The 21623-nt window shown below is 37.9% G+C and overlaps 1 protein-coding gene across 3 annotated transcripts in view; it reads left to right on the top strand.

Annotated features, from left to right (window-relative positions):
- ARHGAP10 (Rho GTPase activating protein 10) overlaps positions 1 to 21623 on the top strand; it is a 130820-nt gene that overhangs the window by 44636 nt on the left and 64561 nt on the right. For 2 of the 3 annotated variants that reach the window (XM_026848015.1, XM_026848014.1), the window contains exons 9-14: positions 1335 to 1441; positions 3113 to 3207; positions 7104 to 7185; positions 8323 to 8365; positions 9667 to 9732; positions 17254 to 17328. In XM_026848015.1, coding sequence (XP_026703816.1) covers positions 1335 to 1441; positions 3113 to 3207; positions 7104 to 7185; positions 8323 to 8365; positions 9667 to 9732; positions 17254 to 17328 — 468 coding nt within the window. The remainder of the gene's footprint in view (positions 1 to 1334; positions 1442 to 3112; positions 3208 to 7103; positions 7186 to 8322; positions 8366 to 9666; positions 9733 to 17253; positions 17329 to 21623) is intronic. The other variant, XM_026848016.1, reaches the window with a different exon arrangement.

The following is a 21623-nucleotide window of genomic DNA, read 5'->3' as shown; positions in this document are numbered from 1 at the left end:
GTTTAGTATGATGAAATCGACTGTCATTTCATTGGTTCAGTGATACACTTTCATTAAATAATTGTCATCATAGGGTCAAATAAAGCAGGCTATATGCTAGGTAGCTAGCGTTGAAAATCTTGCTGTGCATGTCACACAAATCATATCCTGTCAATACTTTGAACAATTATAAATCTTTCTCACTCTAGTAAAAAGAGTAAGATGCAGAGCTCTTACAGCTGAACAAATGACTAAAGTAGTTTATTATTGTTTTTTTAAAAAAACTATTTTGCATAAATTATATTTTAAAGATTTTTTTTTTAGTGCCTTATAGAAAGTTTTTTTGCTTATTCTGATGTGAGATTTTACTTTTATGATGTTTAATTACTGCTCAAGTAAAGACTTCTGTGAAATGTTTAATAAATTGAAGACCACAACATTTGGAGACATTGGTATTAGAGTGTTCAGGAACAAGTTTTAAGAGAACTAGCAGTAAAAAATAAGAAAAATCGTTATTCTGTGAGATCAGTTTGCTGGTCTTGGTCATGAGCTTCAGAATCAGCTGAAAGGATTCAGAATATGTGGGTATGTCTGAAGCTGAGTAGTGGAGGAACTGGACAGTGAGTGCTTCCAGGTTAGGAACAGTGAAATCCTCTGTCAGCTCAAGCTACTTCCGAAAGGCTTCCGTGATAATCTGGGGCAGAGTCATTCAAAAGAGAAGATTCCTTTGCAGACTTTTTTTTTTTTTCTTCCTCCCCAAAAAAAAGTAAATTAATAGACGCGAGGAGATACAGAGGGTCAGAATCCCAAGTTTTAACGGTGAACATTATGGTGCAAATCTCTCTAATACTGTATGCAGTAGGCTGGGCTCTTAAGTAAGTGTGTTCTATGTAGGGTGTGTACTGATGAATAGAGTTAGGAGTGAGTTTTGGAGTCAGAAAACGTGATCAGTCTGTTATCAGCAGGTAATATAGAGCTTGCAACAGAGCTGCATTAATCTGCGGTTATTTAGCTTCAAGTTACCAGGTGTAAAAAGGTTTCCACGTTCTGCTTAAAAAATATTTTCAAGGGATATTTATAGGGAAAAATTATTTTGTCTGTAGTAGTGAGACAAAGATACGTTAATAATTCTTTCTGTTTATCATTAAGCATAAATATGAAATACTAAATATATCAGTTTCTAGACTAGTAAGCACTGGTATTACTTTGTATAATGTTCTTAATTCATACCTTTGTTTTAAATGCTGTATTGTTAGGAATTAAGTAGGACTCTTAAGTATCATTTTGGAAAGCAGGAGCAGAAAACACGCAAATGGGAAAAAGTACATCCTGTTTAATGCTTTTGTTTTATGTAGGGCCTGCTCCCTTTGGTTCCAGTTGGGTGAAGCACTATTGCATGTATAGGAAGGAGTCAAAGAAGTTCACCATGATCCCATTTGAACACAGATCAGGAGGGAAAGTTGTAAGTCTGTTTTTATATTCTACTCTTATACTTGCCCTGTATGAAGATCAGAGGATGTGTCAGATAAGATGTGTCAAGTACTTTCCCTCTCTACCTCCTTGCCCTTTTTAAAATTCTTTCTGCATGTAATTCAGTCTGCCATTTAAGGACATTAACCTAAAGTAACAGATGGATTAATAAATAAGTATTCTTCAGACTTTTCAGTTGTTTCCTTTTAGAAGACCAGATAATACGATACAGATAACATGTAGTGTTTCACCATTTGGAATCTGGTTTATCCATGAAGGATTTAACTTGTTAAAGTATAAATCAGGAAAATATAATAGACTTAGAAATTTTTCTCTTACATGGTGCAGTCAGATTTTTCTTTCAGAGATGTAAGTACTAGAAGAGGGCCTAGAAAAGAGGGTTTTAATAGGAATATAAATTGTACTGACAACTGAATGTAATTTCAGATATCTTTGATAGCATCTGAAATATTCAAGACCCAAGACTCTGTTGATCTTTAAATGGCTTTAATTCCTATTGAAATAGTTGGGAATTGAGGGCGCTCAGCACTTTCAGAAATGACGTGTTAAATGAATGCATTAATATGGATGAAATGCATTTTGTTGCAAGGAAGAAGGATATCTGAAGCTGGAAAATAAAAGCTTGAGTCGATATTTGTGTAAATGCAGCACCCTGCCCTATCTTCAAATTTGGTTAGAAAAATCACATTGTTGGGATTTCATCAGGGTATTATATCCCATTAGTCTGAGCACAGGGGGAGATGGCTTTCATAATTTTGAGGACTGTTGTATATTTACAAATATATTGAATTTGGAAGAATCTTTCAAAAGCTCTGGAAAACCTGCCATACTGGAAATTAGTGGCATTTGGTGTCCTTAATCAGTTCAGTACTTCCATGAATTTTTTATCATGATTTACTCTAATTGTAATAAGCCATTTTTGTTAATATAGTAGGTGTGTAAGCATTTGGCGTTCTAAAACACTTATGAAACCATTTTTGTTGTATTAAAACATCTCCCATTTTCAAACCCACAATGCAATTACTCCTTCAGGGACAACCTCCTGAGTCTGGAGATCTTGAATAAGACAAGAAATAATTAAAATGTACAGTTAACCCTGATTAAATCCAGTACCATGCGTGCAGCATTCACAGATGAGATTATTTGATTGCTGAATACTTCAGAGTAAAATATGATTGTAGTGTAGGTTGGTCTTGAAGAAAGGACTGGTTCTGTAAGACAGATTACAGATAGTAAAGTACACTTAATTTGTTTTAGTGACTGTAGCAATAGCATTTACTATGGAAATCGCTGTGTCTGACATAAAATAGAAGTCTTTTACCCTCATTGTGTGCTTATATTGTAACATGCAAAATCTTTATGGCAGAACATTTTTGGTAGCTTAAATTACTGTGGTACCGTGTCATGCTGTAAAATACCAGCCAAAACAGGCTCAATATTTTTGCATTTACATCCCATGGCATTTATGTGCTATTGCACGGAGACCTGAAGGGCAACTGTGAGCAAATTCTTTTGGAAGTGTCAGTTTTCAGTATAGCTTTTGACGTTATTTTAATGTAAATTTACCTCACCTGGTTTGTATAGCTGCCTTACTGAAGCTTTCTGTTACTGGGTCAAGCATGTAAAAACTTTCTTTTCGCAGGGTGATGAGGAACTCTTCGTCCTTACGTATTGTACCAAAAGAAATATAGATACTACAGACAGGCGATTCTGTTTTGATTTAGAAGCTTCAGACAGGTAAGCTCATGAAACACACTAGAAAGGACTCTTTCTAAGTAGTAGTTAACATTACTGTAATATCACTGTTGTGTTTTCTTCTTATTTTTTCAATGCTTGTTCAGACTGCCAATGGGAAATAGTCACCGGAGGAGCAGGCAAGCACTACTGTGGCTCACTGGATTTTTACCTCAGTTGTGTGTAGCAGCAGCAGCAGGGAGGATCTGAACTGAAATGTAGACATTGTCTGAGCTGACATAAAAGAAAAGCAGAAGAAAAAGTTAGAGAAACTATTATGAATTGCTATTATCCTAGTGGAGAAACGTGACTTAAATTGAAGTACATACATAACATGTACTGAAAGACTGTGATCACAGTAATAATTCATAATCGTGACCATATTGTATCCCAAGCTTGCTTTCCAAAATGACGTGTTGTTGAGGGTTGATGCTGGATTCTTAGATTGCAAATGAACATCACTGCGATTTTGAGGCTTTTTGTAGCTGGTGTCATCATCTAGTGTATCTTGAACATTGTTGCCACTGCAGTGTTTTTTGAAACGCCACCATTTTGTTGCTTTATTTCAAAAGAGAAGAATTGCTTATTTATTTCATCAGAAGGATCTTAAAACATGATAAATACTGCTTTTCATCAGCACTGTAGTATTCGTTCATTTATGAAGGTGAAAGAATCCAACTTAATAGGGTACTGCAAATAAATACAGCTGTGGTCATACCATGTTCTTTTGGTGCAGATTGTATCTGTGCAGAACAGGATCATACAGAGCAGATATAAATTAGTGGACTGTTTCTGAGATTTTGCATCTGCCCCTTCTGAGCTGTTCTTAACCAATGCATTTGCTTGCTCCTTCCTTATACCAATTAATTGCATTCTGATTTATCACGTAGTAGGTCTTCAAGTTTTATAGGTGGTTGGGTTTTTTTATGATGAAATTCATAGAGCCCTTCATTTTAAATTTAGTGTGGCCAGTGCCTTCAGGCCCCTCTGTCCTACGGTTGTTAGTGGTCTGCAGATGTGTCTGTGATGAGGATGATACACACATGCACAGCCTTAGGTCAGAGGCTATGCCTAGCTTGCACAGCCAGTCAGACTGGCCTGCCTGAGGCACGCCTCTTTCTATAACAAGCAATGGGTAAAGGAATGCAAAATTACCACGGCATCCCAAAACTTCCAGCTCACATGGCAGATGCCAAGATACTAATTTACAGCTCAGGTGGCATTTCTCGCAGGCCTACAGCATGATTTGAACTTGCATTTTTGATTTGAGGAGGATGTGGTTTAACTGTTCTAACACCGTGTCTCAGCAGTAGGAAAGGGAGCAAAGATTTAAACTTCTGACATCAGCTCCTTCTGGGGCAGTGTATTGGTCCGTATGAAAACAGATTTCAAACTGAGTCTGATAAAGTTGCTAAAAAAGTACTGTGAGAAATGTCAGTCTATCCCCCTCTGTGTGTCATCTCTGCTCTATAGGGTATCTGGAGTTTGCACAGAGATGGATGGAGAACAATGTTTCCTTGATCCTGCAAAACATTTTTTCATTCTCTTCTTTGGTAAAAGCAGGGAAAAACCTAATCCATCTTTCTGTCCAGATATAATAGACACAACTGGTCCACTGTGACCTTGATATCAGACAGTTTTCTTTTAATAATATATGTGTGTAGTGCTGAGATGTTCCCATGGAGATTAGTTCTGTGCTGCAGGCCATTAGCTTGTTTCATTGGTATCAGTTCAGGGCACACTTATCCCTTGGCTTGTCCAAGTTAAAAAATAACATACAGATTGATGGCTGGCCATGGGGTTTTCTTTGTTCCCACGCTGTGGAAGGAGGGAAAGACTAAAATTTTAGGAAAGACTTTTCGGTATCAAACATTCAGCCTTGTGTGTGTGACTTGAGCATAATTTGGAGCTGGGGGAATATGTATGGATTTTTCTTTTAAAAAGAAAGCTGAGATGATTCTTTTTTCTTTAAATTCTGATACTTAAAACTGTTAGCTCTGAGGGTGCTAGGATCATGGCTAAATCTCTGAAAACTGATGTTTATCTGTTTGTAGTACTCCATCATGTTTAGTTGGAGGTTACTAGTGGTAAATATAGAGAAATTTAAATCTTAAGGAGACAGCAGAGGTTCTTTGGGGTAGGAAGAAGACTTTCTATTGATAAAGAGCATTATCCTTCTGAAATACTACTTAGATTTTAATTTTACCGATACAGGACAAGGAGGAGGAAAAACTTTGTCTCTTTTGACTTTAATTTGAAGAGAAATAAATAATGTTACATGCAGCATATACTGAGTTTGATGTATTGCCTCTAGGTGATACTCTTTGATACCTTGACAGTTATAATTTCAGTGAGGAGGGAAGTTTGCCCTGCATGAAAGTAACTCATTTGATTTTAGCTTTAACTAGTAAAAGAAGGTAGACAAGGAAAAAAACAAATGAATGTGTGGATTTTTAGTTAATTTGGCTGATTACTTCGGTTATTTTTTTCTACCAAGTGATTGTTTGCATGTTTATGATGGTTGCAGCTCTACTACGACCAGTTCACATTGAGAAAAAAAAAAACACCTGGTGTGGCTTGAGAAGCTGCTTTTCTTACTGTTATTACTAATACCAGTATTAGCTTGTTTTAGTCGTAAAAGTTATTAGTTGCAGAAATTAAGGCAAGGCTTCCCTCACCCACGAGAGCTCAATGTCTATCACTGAGAAGAGATTCCATTTTTATGGCTTAATAGTCTACTCGCTTTAGCTAATCAAAAGAGAATGACTTGCTTGATGGCTGCCCTTCTCCAAAGTTATAGTTGGGTCTCCTGAGTTTAGATTGGTTTGCTAGAGGGTGTCTGCATGACTTGTCCTCACATGTCTGAAAAGCGATTTGAGCAGGAGATATTTGTACCTATAGAATTTTACACTGCAATTAAATTGTGTGGTTTGATAAAATTTATGGCAAGGTGAAAACGAACTGGAAATGTCTCCAAGTTGTAAAAATATGAACATGCTGTGTAGACTGTTAGAGTTTTAAGTAAAAGTGGGATACGTGCTTGTTTTCTCTGTGCTGCTCTTTTTAGATAACGTTTTCCCTACAGCTATTTTGCTACTTGAAGATAGATTTAATACAAAAAAGAGAGAGAGGGGGAGAGAGATTGTTATGAATTTGTTCTCTATTTCTATCCATCTCTATATAATGAGATTTACAAATTTGCCAAAAGTATTGGAAGGGTGAATATAATGATTCTTTTTAATTGGCAGAAAAAATAATTACCCAAATAACCTCTTCTGCTTTTACCTTTCCTTGCTTTGTACACTGTGCTGAACCACACAATTACTCTTTCTAGTTTCCTATTATATAAAGATGAAAGTAGATTTATGTTAATCTCTGTTCACTAATCTCTGTCCCACAGTTCTTTCTTTTTTAGGAAAGTTATCATAGTGGAGTTTTGTAATGAGATACTGTGTTAAGACTTGATTATTTTTTATATTTACTGGAAAACTGTAATCATTGTCACTGCTCTAAAGCTGAAGACTATACATTGAATAAGTTGACAAATGATATTTTTTATGTAACAACACAACAATGCAAGAGCAAGTTTATTTAGAGTTCAGAAAACTCAGTGACTCCCAGCAAGCATTGGAATCAACAGGCTATTAACAATGAGCTTTTTCAAATAAATAGTTTGCAGGTTACATTGACTTTCCTTTTTGCTCCCTATCCTTCCTATTTCCTACTGTAATTATCAGTTCTATATCTTTTTATTTTAAAGATGAGCAGTGTTCAGTAATTAAGCAAAAAACCTAACCCTGACTTTTAGGCCAATGAGCTTGTAGTTGGAAGTAGAATTTGACAAGACTTTTTTGATTGCTGGTAAATGCAGTTACTTGGTGTGGTTGGTACGTTTGCAGGCCTGGAGTTCCTGTAACCATGCAGGCGTTTTCTGAGGAAGACAGGAAGATGTGGATGGAAGCCTTGGATGGAAAAGAAGCTGTAAGCGTAATTTATTTATATTAATTTATAGTGTAATGGAGAAATTCTCTCACCCTCTGCTTCCTGATCCCATTTATACTTTAATAAACTGGGATTATGTAGTTTGCAAAATGATAGATTCAATGAAGAAAGAATAAAAATGAAATAAAACTCAGGAGAGATGAGTAACTCGGTAAAGCTCAGCATAGATAACTGCTAATGCTGATATGAGAGATTTTTCTTTGTAATGACAGCATTGATTTTTATAAATGGTTTCTCATCACAATGATGATATTGGTATTCTACAAAATGTCTAGTTCTAAGCATGTCTACTTAGCCTTATGCTGACATACTGCATTCCAGTGGCAAGACTTGCATGAGTTAGTTATAAGGTATTCTTATTACTTTCTTTTTTTTTTAATTAGATAAAAAAAATCCTTGTCAATGAGAATGAAGTTGTACTTGAATTTGCTAAATTTCTGGTTCATATAAGAAAATGGGCCTGAACTGCAGAATTAAAACACACTGCGGGATATTCTTACTATCACAAATATTATATTGGTCTTGTGGACCACAGATAATGGGGTTTTCTAGTCAACAACACAATCTTGTGTCTGTCTCCAGTAGTTGGCTACTAGGGATTTTAACAGTGGGTTTTATTAACATCACTGTTGTAAAAATCCTGTTTCATCTGCAGAGCTGTTTATACCATCACATGTTGTCTGAGCTGGACTCCCCAGTAAACTTACAACCTCTGGGAATGCCAAGCTGGGACATGACTCCCAGGATTTATAAAAGCAGTTCACAACAATCTGAGTGAACTTGAATTGTGGGAAATTAACCTGCAGAGAAACATAGGAATGTGGAGCACGTAAATCACAGTTAATTTCAGTGGCTGTAATCAACATTGTTCTGCTCTCCAAGGAACTGTATTTTTTGAGAACTTTAAAAAATTTTCACTCCTTAAAAAGTGCAATTATGTACTTTCTGAGGGGCATAGACCTCTGGTCCTACTGTTAGAGCTGTTGTAGTTAGAAGTTATATGTTCTAGCTGTAAATGACTGTATTTGTGCCTACTGGGCATTAAGATTGGGGGTGTCGTTTCTGGTTTCATAAAATTCTTGAAAATAATTTCTGTCTTTTTACTGTTTTTGTTAGCTGTTCATCAATTTGAATAGAGCAAATGCAAAACGAGAGGGAAGTAAGTACATGAATTACTATTAAAGCTGATTTTTGTTAATGTTTTGCAACTGAGAAAGGCAAAGGTAAATAGTTTTCTGTGGATCCAATGTAATTCAAGATTTTATTTTTAATCTTGAGTTCTGAATATATTTGTGGATTTTGTAACTAATGGGTTTTCACAGTAACCCAGTTTAGAACATACGTAAGAATTGTAGGACTGGATATAAGCTAGAGAAACAGTCTGATTTTTTTTTTTTTCCCCACCCAATTTACTTTATGCTTGAAATTTGACTCAAAAAAGGGTTAATTTGTATGTAAATTCATCATAGTTTAATTCAGATTGTGTGTACACATCTGTTAGAATGCATAAGTATGGTTTTAAAAGCAATCAGAGCTGAACATAAAGGTCAGCAAAAAACCTGAATGCATGTATTTAAAAGTTAAACCATAATGCAGAAGTAGAAGAGATGGCTTTCTTTAAATGATGTTAGCTTTCTTCTGTTAGCAAAGTATATGAGTGGAAACAGTTATCCTTCTTGCATTAGCAGGCAATTTATGCTTGCTTTTTTAAAAAAAAAAAAAAAATAATTAAGTGGTTGGTTAAAGCTGGATCCTGGTGTTATTAATAGAAGTTTTTCCACAGATTTTTATTTTTGTGGTGCAAGACCAGGTCCCCAGGAGCAAGGAGGCCAGATGTTTGGGGGAAAGGCAATTTTGCAGTATAAGCTTTTAGATGAAGTTTTGATGTGAAGAAAATAATCAAACAGGAACAACAAAGGAACACTGGATCTCAGCTGTTGTCCTGTTAATACATCTGCTTTTATGTAGTCAGATCATTAACGACTGTAAAATGATATACATGTGTCCTGTATCTTTAGTGTGGGAATTTCTTTGGCTTAGGGTAGGACTCAGTAAAAGCCCTGCTGTTGATGATTATGTTTTTTCATCATAAGCACTTCCTTGTCCCATTTGGTTGACTTGCTCAGATGTTGTCGATGTTGCAGTAAGTACTGTTAAATTCCACTTTGCATCTGCCAACATATGTACCTAATCAGAGATCTTATTCTTCAAAGGCTGCTGCTGTGAACAGATTCAGTGAAGCCACTACCACCAGAATAAGCCTTGACTTGGTCTAGGCAGGGTTGTGAAGGAGAAAACTGGAATTTCTCTAGAAAAAGTGATGAAGTATTCCTGTTCCAGAATATTTAGTCTTGCCTGAAAAGTACTAGCTATGTGGTTAAGTCCAGCCTTATTTTTCTGTGAAAAAAAATAATTGTAATGGTGCTTTAAAACTTTTCAAACTTTTTTTTCCCCTTGTAGGTGCACAGTTGGATAAGATAGGGTTCACTGTCATCAAAAAGTGCATCAGTGCTGTTGAAACACGAGGTAAGGATCAACCTGACCTGTTTGTGGAGGGGGTGAAGCAGCTGGTCTGCTCTTTGAAGAAGGCCCATGTGTTCTAGTCTCCTGCAGATCTCTGGGAAAAAGTTAACATGGTGGATATTACACTGATTACACTGACCAGGGCAGGAGCTTCCTTCTGTCCAGTCTTTTTTATATGGCTTTCCCTCAACAAATGTGTTTCAAGAAGTGCTCAGAAGGGGGTAATAGCACCTCTCTTAACAGACAAAACCCATGTTTGTGGGTAACAGCTGAGAAAAAACCCTGCATCTTGTAGAAAATTCTGTACTTTTGCTTTGGTGTTGGAACAGGCTAATTAATTTTTGCATTCCATTTGTGGACTGTTTTCTGTTTAGTCGCTTAAGACAGAAGAACAGGAGCTGAGCAGACAAGTGAATAACAAAAAACGTATTGAAGTGGAGTTAGTATCACACCAGAGACAAGGATGCAGTCAGGCTTACTGTTGCATGTACCCATTGTCATACCTCCAAAATTGGAGACAGCAGAGAAAAGTCAGTGTGGAGACAGTATTTAGGAGGTGGTTGGGATGATGGTTGTGGAGAGGCTCTCTGACACAGACCCTGTGTAACTTGAGCACTGGATAATACTAGTTTTTGATATTCCTGCTCTATGAGGAGACAGCAATCCGTGTGTGGACATGCTGAAATGGGAGGTGACCAGCCACTCTGAGGCTCACTGCATTGCATATGGTACTGTGTGGAGAACCTGGTTGGTTGTTTCTGGTTTTTTTTTTAAACAAGAGGTGAAGAGATGAAAATAGGTAATTAGTTATGGTGTATTTCTTGGTTTGCTAAAAGAAATGTTGAAATTTCTTGGTAAATTTTGTTTTTCTCCGAAACGACCTTCCTTCCTGCCTTCAGAGGGAAGACATGATTTTTCAGGATTTGTATCTTTTTTTCTAGAGATTTAGCATTGTGCAGGGCAGAATATTAATGTCTTTCTTTGTATGACAGTCTAGCTTAAATAAGATAGCTGAACAGAAGAATGGGTTGGTCAGTGGCTTCCGTTGTCATGGTTTGAGCCCAGGAGAAAACTGAACATGACACAGCCCCTCACTCATGCCTTCCCCCTCAGGACTGGAAAGGAGAAAATACAACAAAAGGCTTAGGAGTTGAGATAAGGACAGAGAGGGATGATTCACCCATTATGGTCACGGGTGAAAGACAGACTCTCTAGGGGAAGAAAAAGAACATCAGTTTAATTCAGATGCTAACATCACCACCACTTAACAGAGGCAGTAGGGCAGTGAGCAGCATTACCACACCTTAAAAGCACTTTCCACCACCCCTCCCTTCTTCCTGGGCTCAGCTCTGCCCCTGATCTCTCTAATTCCTCTCCCCCAGCAGCGCAGGGGGCAGGGGATGTGGGGTCTGGTCAGTCCCACTGCTTCTTCCCCCTTAGGAGGAGGACTCCTTGCGTTCCTCCCCTGCTGTAGTGTGATTCCCCTCTCACAGGACACAGTCCTCCACAAACTTTCTCTGATTTGAGTCCTCCTCACAGGCTGCCGCTCTTCCCAGGCTGCTCAGGTGCGGGTCACCCCGGTGTGTTCCAGTCCTTCCAGTGCTGAACTACAACAGGGGGGTGCTTCTGCCCTCAGAGTCCTGGTGTTCTCTGGGCTCAGCCCCCTGCTCTGGCGTGGGGTCCTCCACGGGCTGCAGGTGGCATCTGTTCCCCCGGTGGCCTCCATGGGTGCAGGGCACAGCCTTTCCTCTCCCCATGGGCTGCAGGGGGGTGTCTCTGCTCCAACATACCTCCCCCTCCTCCTCTGTTCTTCCACTGACCTTAGTGTTCACAGAGGTGTCTTCCCCACAACTCCTCCTCACCACTCCCACTCCTCCTCCCAGATTCCCCTTCTTAAATACGTTATGGCAGAGGTGCATCCACCATGACTAATTTGGCTCACCCTTGGCCAGAGGTGGGTCCGACTTGGAGCCAGAGGAGCTTCGAGAAGCTTCTCACAGGAGCCACCACTGTAGTCCCCTGCTACTGGAACCCCACCGCACACACACAAACCCAGCACATCCATGTATGCACTTACTATGCAATATTATTAGTAAGACTGAGCAGCCTTTATGATACTGAGAGTTTAGCCTTGAAACAGCAGGAAGTATCTGAAATTGTTTTTCTCTTGGACTTTCTTGTATCAGTCCTGTCTGATGCATTAAAGATGTTGTTCCAGATTATACCATATTCTATCTGGTGTTATTTTTGTTCGTTCTGTTCTTTTGAATATTTTCCTAATAAGGTTTGCTTGTCTCATCACTTTAAAAATTTCAGTTACTGGCATTTACATTCTGAGTATTTCAGCTGGGAAGCACTGCAGATAAAGCTGGCATCCTACAGATAAGTTGCCTTCACTGCAAAACCCTACTTTGATATCGAATGGATCTTCTCTTTGCACTGGATGAGGCAGATTTTATGAAAAGGGTAGCATGGGGTAGCATGAGGTCATGTAACGAATGGCTGGTTTTGGTCTACAAAAGACTGACTGATTACCTTACAATAACCTTATCAATCATGCTTACTCTAAGCAGTGTGGAGTACATTGTATTTTGGTTTATTATCCATAGGTGTGTTAAAGAGTTTTCTTCAAGTAGTCTTTTTTTTTTTTTCTTTCTTCGACACCCTGCAAGGAAAGTGCAACAAGAACATAACAGTGGAAAAAGTGTTCACGCTTTTTCTTGAAGTGGATATTTGAAAAAATGGGTTAGAATAAAGTGTTCCTTCTCATGGCTGTGGCTTAAAGTGACTGGTGGTTCAAGTCCACCCTGTCCTTTATGCCTTGGTTTAGGGGCATGAAAGAAGGTGCAAAATATATGTGTAACCACAACTAATACTGTTGTTCAAGATGGATGATAAACTTGTGCAGATTAGAAGCACATGGCCTTGTAGTGAGATCTGCCCAGAAGCATACTTGGAAGAGAAGGAGAGTTGCCAAAATTAGCTACAGTATTTCCTCTCTTGGGAGACTTTGCAGCTTTTGCTATCCCTTATACACAGCCTTTGTTAGACCTGCACTCAGTAGAGTGCTTTGTGGAAATTACTACCAATGAAAATGACTTTCATCTATTAATTTTGTTTTGGGGAGTACTTAAGGAAAAAAAAAAAAATCAGTATTCAATATTTATTTTCCCAGGGTTTCAGGAATTGGGTTTAGGTGAGGTACTACCTTCCAGGAACTCCGCAGTCCACCTAGCTCTGTTTCAATGAACTGAATTCATCCACTGCATTTCAGGCAGTTGTTGATGCTTTTCTGTTTATCAATACGGAACTTAACATCAACTGCATTTAAAAAAAAAAAAAAAGCAAAAAAGAAAAAAAAAGCACCTAACAAAATCCTGACTTCATCCATGAGACTAACTGAAGCATTCCTAAAGGCTCAGTTTGTTTTCTGCACAACCTGCAGGACCACCTGCTGCTACCTGCCAAGCTAAACAAATGGAGGGCCAGGAGAACATTCAGTTGTTTGCCTCAGAGGGGTTTGGCCAAATAGTTGTATGATGAAGAAAAACCATCTTTCAGGCTGCAGATTTTATACCTATTCTTGTTCTTAAAACAATTTTTACTTGATTATTTTACTTTAATGATAACACATCAAGGCAAGTTATGTTCAGCAGAAGAAAACAGGACAGATGCCTCTTCAGAGACTGTGCTTGTGTGCCATGTTTTTATCTCTTTTAATCATAATGGGTGTGAGGTTGGCGTGGGTGGAAAGAGAGGACAGTCTAGTGTGGGTGGAAACTGAGAATAGTCTTGTCATAGCAGAAAAAGTCTGGTATTCAGAGAGAGAAGAGCATAACAGATATATTGAACATAAACTTGTCAATGGCTGGATAATTTTTTCTCAGTTACAATCCCTTTTATAAAGCCAGGGAGGAAATTATCTGCTCTGAATGAATAGAAGAATCAAAGGCAGTGTCTTGGTTAAAATGCATGTAAGCTTCTGATTCAGCGTTGCTTTGCAAGACATTGGCTGTGCTTTACCTGGTAGGAGACGCTGAGGCATTGAGACATGCAGCCTGTCTCTCACGTACTGAGCATGATGCTGCTTGGATGTGCACCCATGTTTTGTCTCTGAGAGAACATTTTGGGATTCTGTTTGGAGTATTTTATTTATAATTCTCGTACTCAGAATAATACAGCGGGGTAAAACTTTATAGAAACATCAAAGAGCTGTTTGCCCTGCTAGTAAAGACTCTGAGAATGTTTTTCTGTGCAAGTACTTGGTTGTACCTTCTGTGAGGATGGGTAGGTAAGTGTTTGCCAGAGAAGTGTTTGTCTAGATTTTAGAACTGCCGGAGCTGCTAATCTGAGCTGCAGAGAGAGATGGCAGCATTGAGCTGTCTGGCCGGCCTGTCTGCTCATGAGAAAGAAAGAAGATGGTGAGGAGGAAGTAGAAAACCTTTTCACGTAACAAAAAGAAATCTGGTATTACCTTGAATTTAGAATGTCACTTGCATGGTTGTTTCTGTACTATGGAATTTGATATAAAAAGTTGTGCTTGCAACTGTATTACTAGTCTGTGTCAGCCATATGTACAATGCCAGCCACAAAGTAAACTTCCCTACATGCCTTGCTTACAACAGTATAAATTACTATTTTACTTACAATACCTTATTTTTCTAAGCATGTTTCACAAATTGTGTACCTGTGACAAATTCCAGTATCAGACAGCCAAACGTCTCGACATAATGGAAGTATAAAGGAAATTATGCTGCGGGGCTTTACTGCTCAAGTTGCCAATAGTGACTGGTTGAGCCGGCAGACACAGTGTCTGAACCCTTCAACATTTTAGTCAGTGGTAAGCTATTCCTTGCAATGAGTCATCTTGTCAATTGTGTTCAGTAAATGCCAAGCACTATCAGTCTTGGATGTGCTGAAGATCTGAAATGTGCAGATTAAATCAGGAATGGTAGTGTTTCAAACCAGGCTTGTATATTTTAAATAAAACATCACATTAAGGTATGTTTAAAGGTATCATTTAAAACTGCATTGAAATATTAATTCCTCCTTGCACTTCTTGATGTCTGCTAGCAATTAGCTGTGCTTTTTTCAGGTTGATGAATTTGAAACTGATCAATTATCTGATAATTACTATCACAGACTCATGATTATTTCTGGAGGCTTGTCTTAGTTTCAATACTGCCATAATTTTAGAGACTTTTGCATATAGTGTCTGTTTTAATATTGAGCAGTAGTTTCTGTGGTCTGACCTTACCGCTAAATGTATGTCTGGGGTCAACACAGTTTGGTTCCCCTTAGTTTTAATGCTCTAGAAGCACAGGAAGTCACGAAACAACTTCTGAGATAAGCAAAAGCTGAGATGTATTTGACTGTGACAGTATTTCTTCAGCTTTTTGGCTTCTTGCATACGATGCAGAAGGCTTGTTCTGTGGTACTAAAAGTAGTGGAGGACATTGTATAAAAAAAGTGTGATGCATTTTGGCAGAGCATTAAAAAGCTTGGTGTTACTTTTGTACCAGAATTTTCCTGGACACCTCTGAGAAATTGGAAGTAAAAAATACTTGCTGCTCTCAGGACAGATTCCTAGTGCATCCTTGTTTGGAGTGAATCAAGGACTGTGCTTGCTTTTTGAATTTTTTTTTTAGTGTTGGCAGTCTTTAAGTAGTGTATAACGTGCTATTGCACTGTTGTTCAGGGGATCATTGGAAAACTTGGTTGGGTTGATCACTTCATATTTTGAGAATAGTAGTATTGTGGGCACACAGGGTTTTTTTTTTGCAGTTCGTTCTTTTGTGCACAGCTAAACTGCGAGCATACCCTAGAGTCGTTGTTTTTTACCACAGATGAAATGCTGGAGATCTGGTTTATTCTGTTAATTTGAGCCAGCTCTGAACATGACATCTAGCTTAAGGCTCAGCATCAAGACAGTGGTGCCTGTATCCTGGGGAAAGAAAAGGGCCAATTTGCTCAGGTGGAGCAACTGAGAGAAGTAGCAGCCTGTCAGCTCCCCACTGGGACGGGGGATGGAGCAGTGTTAGCAGGGAGGAGGCATTCAGCAGGCTCTCAAAGGGCTGAGATGGCCGAGGAGGCTGCAGACTGTGTGAGGAAGAGGAGGGGGTGAGAGGAGAAGATGTAGCAAGGCCAAGCAGAAAGAGGAAGCAGAAAATGCAAAGTTCTTTTCACGTATTGAGAATTATTGCTGCATATTATGGTTGTGTCTGACAGTAATTCATTAAAAGGCTAATGATTTTTACATACTTCATCTAATATTTATTTGGGAAGAAACTTTTTCTCATATGACTGGTTTTAATTTTCCTCCTCTGGGTTGGAACGGTTTGGTATTGAAACCGGGAATTCTCCACAAGTCTTCCTTTGTTGAAGGATATTTTGAATAAGAATACCACATCATCTGTTATTTGAAAAGATTTCCTTGGAGTAGAAACACAGGTATTTTGTGGTATTTCTACTCTTCCAGGCCAATGTGAATATAGAGGTAGAGTGTGGTGGTGTTTGTAGATGGCTGCTTTTTATGTGGCCTCTCAAACATCTGTCAGCTTCAGAACTGTAACAGTTTACCTCTCACTATATGAGCTCTGAAACAATGCAGCAGACAAAGACATCCTTTATTTTGCCCTTTCTTTCCCGCCCCTTTTCTTCCTCCCATTCTCCTTCAATTTATATTCATAGTTTTACTTCCCTGGGGATAAAAGTGGGTGTGGTAAAGGAAGACACAAACAGGGGGAGAAAAGGGGTAGAGAAGTGAATGTGTGTGTGAGAGGATGGAAGGGCAGGGAGGAATGATAGGCAAGTAGTCCAGTGTCCACATGAAATGAGAGTAGGGGACTGAAATTATTATGCCAGTTCTGGCTACTCTATTCATCCCAAGGAAAACCAGAAGTACCGATTTCAGTAACCTGTGGTGGTGGCTCTGGACATAACTAGTATGTGGACCGCAGTGGGTTGGAATGAGGCCCTGCATCTTAAATGAAAAGCATTTACAAACTTGAAAAAGCATTGGTTTTGAGGACTGGGAATAGGCTCAAGTTTTTCTTTATTTTATCCAAACTCTTTTTGTGAGCCACATATTTAGAAAAAAGCAAAATTACATTTATTAAAGAAATCTTAATTTAGCATTTGTTGGTTCAGTTCTTGCGTTATTAGAATGTGGATGCTGATGTATCCAAAATGTCATTTAAAAAATCTGAAAACAGATAGCAATTTTTACTTTTTTTTTTTTCCCCAAGTAAAGATTTGTCCCTGTTTGCTTCTACTCCCAGTTTCTGAAGTGGAATTGAGGTACATGAAAACTTTATCAAAACATAACATGAATTTATCTTAAAAACACAGAAGAAAAGGATCCTTGCAATACTTTATTTATAATGTTGTTCTCACAACTTTGTTAAGACTATGTAGTCTTGCTGTCTTTGAGGAGAATGTGTTGCCTGGGGAAAAGTTTTAATGCTTAATTTGACTGTGGTTGATTTTTCTGCCTTTTTTTTTTTTTTTTCTTCTGCATAATAGGTATAAATGACCAAGGATTATACAGAGTTGTGGGGGTGAGTTCAAAGGTCCAGAGACTTCTGAGTTTGTTGATGGGTATGCCTCTATTTTTACAATCATTTTTTCAATAATTTGTTTCATGTTGTTTTACTGTCAATATTTTAGTTTTAAAAGTGTCTGCCCGGAGTTGTTCTTTATATGGGTCAAATCTCGTTTGCTTTAGTCCATGCAAATAATCCCCACATCGTTGTGAGTTCCCCTGGTTTAGCAAGATTAGTTGGTAGGAATAAATGAAGAGAACTGCTATGGGACATGTAGGAGCAACTCATGGGCTCTGTGCAAGGTTCATGTAAGTGGGATTAAAGCAGACTAAATTGAAGGGTCTGATCAGAAGATTCAAAATACCAAATTCAAGACAGCTTGAAGCTTATTGCTTCATTGTTTGAAGTTTCCACCTTTCTTTTCCCTTGTCTAAGATGTACTGGTGTACACACCCATGTGCCACTTGTAGTTAATCACTGCAAAATAAGACACTTATTTTATGCCTACTGGCAAAGAGCTCTTTGCTTTAAGAGAAGAAATATGATATACGTATTCAGAATAACTTTGTGCCAAGGCGGGAGACAGATGGAGAAAATATTTGTTTTTATAAACTTAGTAGTATAGCTCTTATATGTGGGTAATGTCTTAGACTCTCTTGTACCTAGTTAGCCATGTATAGCTCTTAAGATTTTTTTTTTGATTCATAAAATTATTCTCAGAAACTTTTTTCCCCTTTTCTTTCTGGAAATTTTGATGCATCTTTAATCCCAGTGACTGTAATTCTCTTGCTGCTCTGCTGTCCCTAGGGGGGGGAAAAAAAAAAAAAGAAGAGGTATTGGCACCTGGATGAAGTCCCTTGTCTGCCTGATATCTCTTACCAAAGGAGTAGCCATGACTGCAAGATGTGCCGTGTTTCCAAATTTCTTGTCCTGAGCACTGACAGTACATGCAGTCAGACAAGACCACTGGGATTAGTTCATTTTTATAGAGCTTCCAAACCTGTCACTTGACAGCAAAGGTCTGATTCTCAGGGATTCATTGGTATGCGAAGAAGCTTGTTTGCAGTTTGCACCAGGCTCTTCTCCAGAACCATGCATGCTCCATCTGTGCTGATAACACAGTGTTCTTTGGCACTGCAAACTGGAGGAAGCCAGAAAGTGAATTCATTTCATTACCCCAGACATTATGTGAATGACAAAGCGCTTTTATATTATATGCTGCTGTCAGTTTGGTGCCACCTGTAAGACTTTTTCTTTTCCTTCCTTTATTTTTTCAAACAGGCTGTCTCTTCAGAAATGTAAGACATCAGGCTTGAGGACCTGCATGTCCTATCAATCTGTCATAATGACCTTGCTAAATATTAATTTATGATGTCTTACTTTAATCAATATTAACAGCACCCTGAAGTTCTCCATTAGTGAACACAAACCTGACTGTATCTTAAAAGTATTGTAGCAAAAGACTCTTTTTGGAAATATGAACTGGGATTAATAAAAATGACTGATCTATAACAGATCCTCATGGCTGTTTATCTATGTTGGAGTTAGCCTCAATGATCAATAACCATCTTTAGCCATTGACCATAGGAAGGATGACGTGTTATCACTCAGAGAGTCTCAGTTAAATGCATTTGATATCATAAGATGTTTTTCAGTTTTGTACTTACTGGCTTAGCTTGGGCGTGCAGGTCTGGCAGGCAAGTTTTCCTCTTTGCCATTAGTGGTATCCAAATTAAATAGACTCAGGTTGCCAGTGGTTCAGTAGCAGCTGGAAGAGTTTACTGGGGATTCCAGCATCTGCTTTAAGTTATTTTTTAAAATTAGAAACATTTTTTGTCATTCCCAAGATTCATATATTTATTTGAAGCAGGAAGAGTACAGTGGTATCAAGATGAGGCAAAATACTGAACAAAAAAAGTTAGGATGCAAGCAGGTGCTCATTTTCTGGTGATTTGTTGAAAGTGATCCTATCTGTGCTCTTTGTCTGTCCTCAGAGAAGAATAAAGAGGGTTTCTTTTTGATATACAGTGGTACAGAGAATTTAAAATGACTGATTAATCTTTAATCCTTTGTCTCTGGGTATACTCTTAGATAGCTTTTTATACGAAAGATCCTTTCAGAATCATAAAAACCTCATATTAACTTTTTGTATTTTAAAATGTTTCATAAGATTTCAAAGTATTTTAAGCTACCTATCATTGACTGTGAGGTTCACAGTGTGAAAGGCCCAAAGTGAAAAAAAAAAAAAAAAAGTCTTCCAAATGGTAACCAGGGACACAGTAGCATGTAGTTTTGTCTCTTTCTCAGAATATTTTCTGAGAAAATTTGGGAAAGTGCATTTGAGACTCAGGAGAGTATAGAAGACCAATATATGCTTTTCTAATGTTACATATGCATGGATTTTAATCTTTAATGTACAAATCTAGTGAAATTAAGTCTTCTGTACAATGAGGCTCAAATTAAATAAACAATTCTCCTTTAAAAAAAAAAGTTAATTTGCAATTTACTTAGACCTTGAAGTTATTTGTAACTAGCATTGTGGTATGGTGGTTTTTGCAGCAATGATCTCGTCTAAGTGAGGCATTTGGTAAGGAAAACACTCATTACATTTAAGGGAAAAATTAAATTAATCTGATACCTCATTGCAAAAAGGGATATGAATTAGGACTTATAATGTTATGGGAATCTAAGCAATTCAGAGTGCGTTGTTAGCCATCAGGAGGCTTAGTTCTTGAAATGTGTCAGGGACCAATTGCTGTTTCATCTGCGATCTATGTTATAGATCTGGTGTGTCTCATTTCATACAACCTGACTACATAGACTTCATACAAACTGCTACATCAGTCAGCTTTCATACAGACCTTGCTCATGGTGAGGTGGCTGCTGAGGACATGGACTTTCTACTGATGAGTTCAGTTTTGATTTCAGATACTGCCTGGTGTGAAAAATGCCAGACATTATATGTTGTAGAAGAAAACTTTTGGGTACCTCTGCCTTTTAAAACAGCAGCTTTCAAAACAATTACACTGAGTTCCTCATCATTTTATATACAGTAAATTACAGTATGCACACACTCCTACAGTGGACATATTGCATATGAAAGCAGAGAGTCTCCTCCTAATGTAGTTGAGTAAACTGGACTGTTTATAAACTCTAGCTCCCTTATTTTATGCAAATCTGTCTGTCAATTTAGAGCTGATCTGTCAAAAGCTGTTCCGTAAATGTGCATGGTTATTTTTATATGGATAAAGTTGCCTTTTGGTGCACGGTGGCTGCTATGTGAACAAGTAGCAGGAAAATTAGTAGAGTCATTTTTGAAATCCTAGTTCCAGTTGGTATAATGGCCTGGGATGTCTGAAGTAGAGGGAAAAATGGAGTGGGATCAATCAAATATATAGTCTGTTGGGGCACAGAGCTATGTAGGGCAACTGTCAAACCCGAAAGTGAAAAAGATGTCTGTAAGTCTTGATAGCTTCTGCAGTCAGACTCAGGATTGTTAGGGGTTGGTAGCAGGGCCAAATTTTTGTTATTTTCTTTTTTCCCAAGAGATAATGAAATATTTCATCAATACCTTCTGGTTCTTATTTTAAGAGACTTTGAAATTCAGATGCTTGTTATTTTCATCCCCAAATTGATCAACAAATTTCACATAATTGAGTGCATCCTTTGACTGTAAGGGAGGTTGATGGTTATGAAGCAGTTAATCCAGTTAAAAACTGGATATTACATAGTGGTTTAGTAACAAAATCCCCATAGATTTCACTAGTTTCTGATGTGAGGGCAGATTTTATTTAATTTATTCAATAGAAAGGTTTTCTTCTCAAAAAAAGAGAATTTGAACACAGCTAGCATGCTAGAAAAAAAGAAACTTTGTCCTGAGACAGTCTTGAGTATTTTGGATGGTGGTTGGCTAGTAACAATTTGGTAGAAAATGTTATCTGACTTGTATTTTAAAATGAGATTTAAATAATTGATATAATGAGGGAGAATATTCAGTTACAGAAATAATTGCTTGGCACAGCCTTTAGAACAGAATTATTTAGTCTCAGTAAAAGGACTGCAGCTTTAATCAAGGATCCTAATTTGATTTTTTAAATGTGTCTGTCGTTTGTCTGACAAGCAAAGTAACAAATAAATTCTGAATTGTATGAACTGGTCAACACATAATCTGTGTCAGCTACTGCTGTAGTTTACTGTAGTGACTGACAGAAACATGTAGCAGTAATAATAGAAGCTGAAACACTTGAAGTTACCAAATACATGGAGCTGGTTTGGCCATTTACGTGTCATTTTCTTGTGTCAGCTAGCTGTTGTTTCCCATTTTGAGGCCAAAGTGATTGATTTTTTTAT

The sequence above is a fragment of the Athene cunicularia genome (genome assembly GCF_003259725.1).
Source record: "Athene cunicularia isolate RWA chromosome 4 unlocalized genomic scaffold, athCun1 chr4_part2, whole genome shotgun sequence".
Lineage (NCBI taxonomy): Eukaryota > Metazoa > Chordata > Aves > Strigiformes > Strigidae > Athene > Athene cunicularia.
This window is presented reverse-complemented; position numbering and strand designations above follow the sequence as displayed.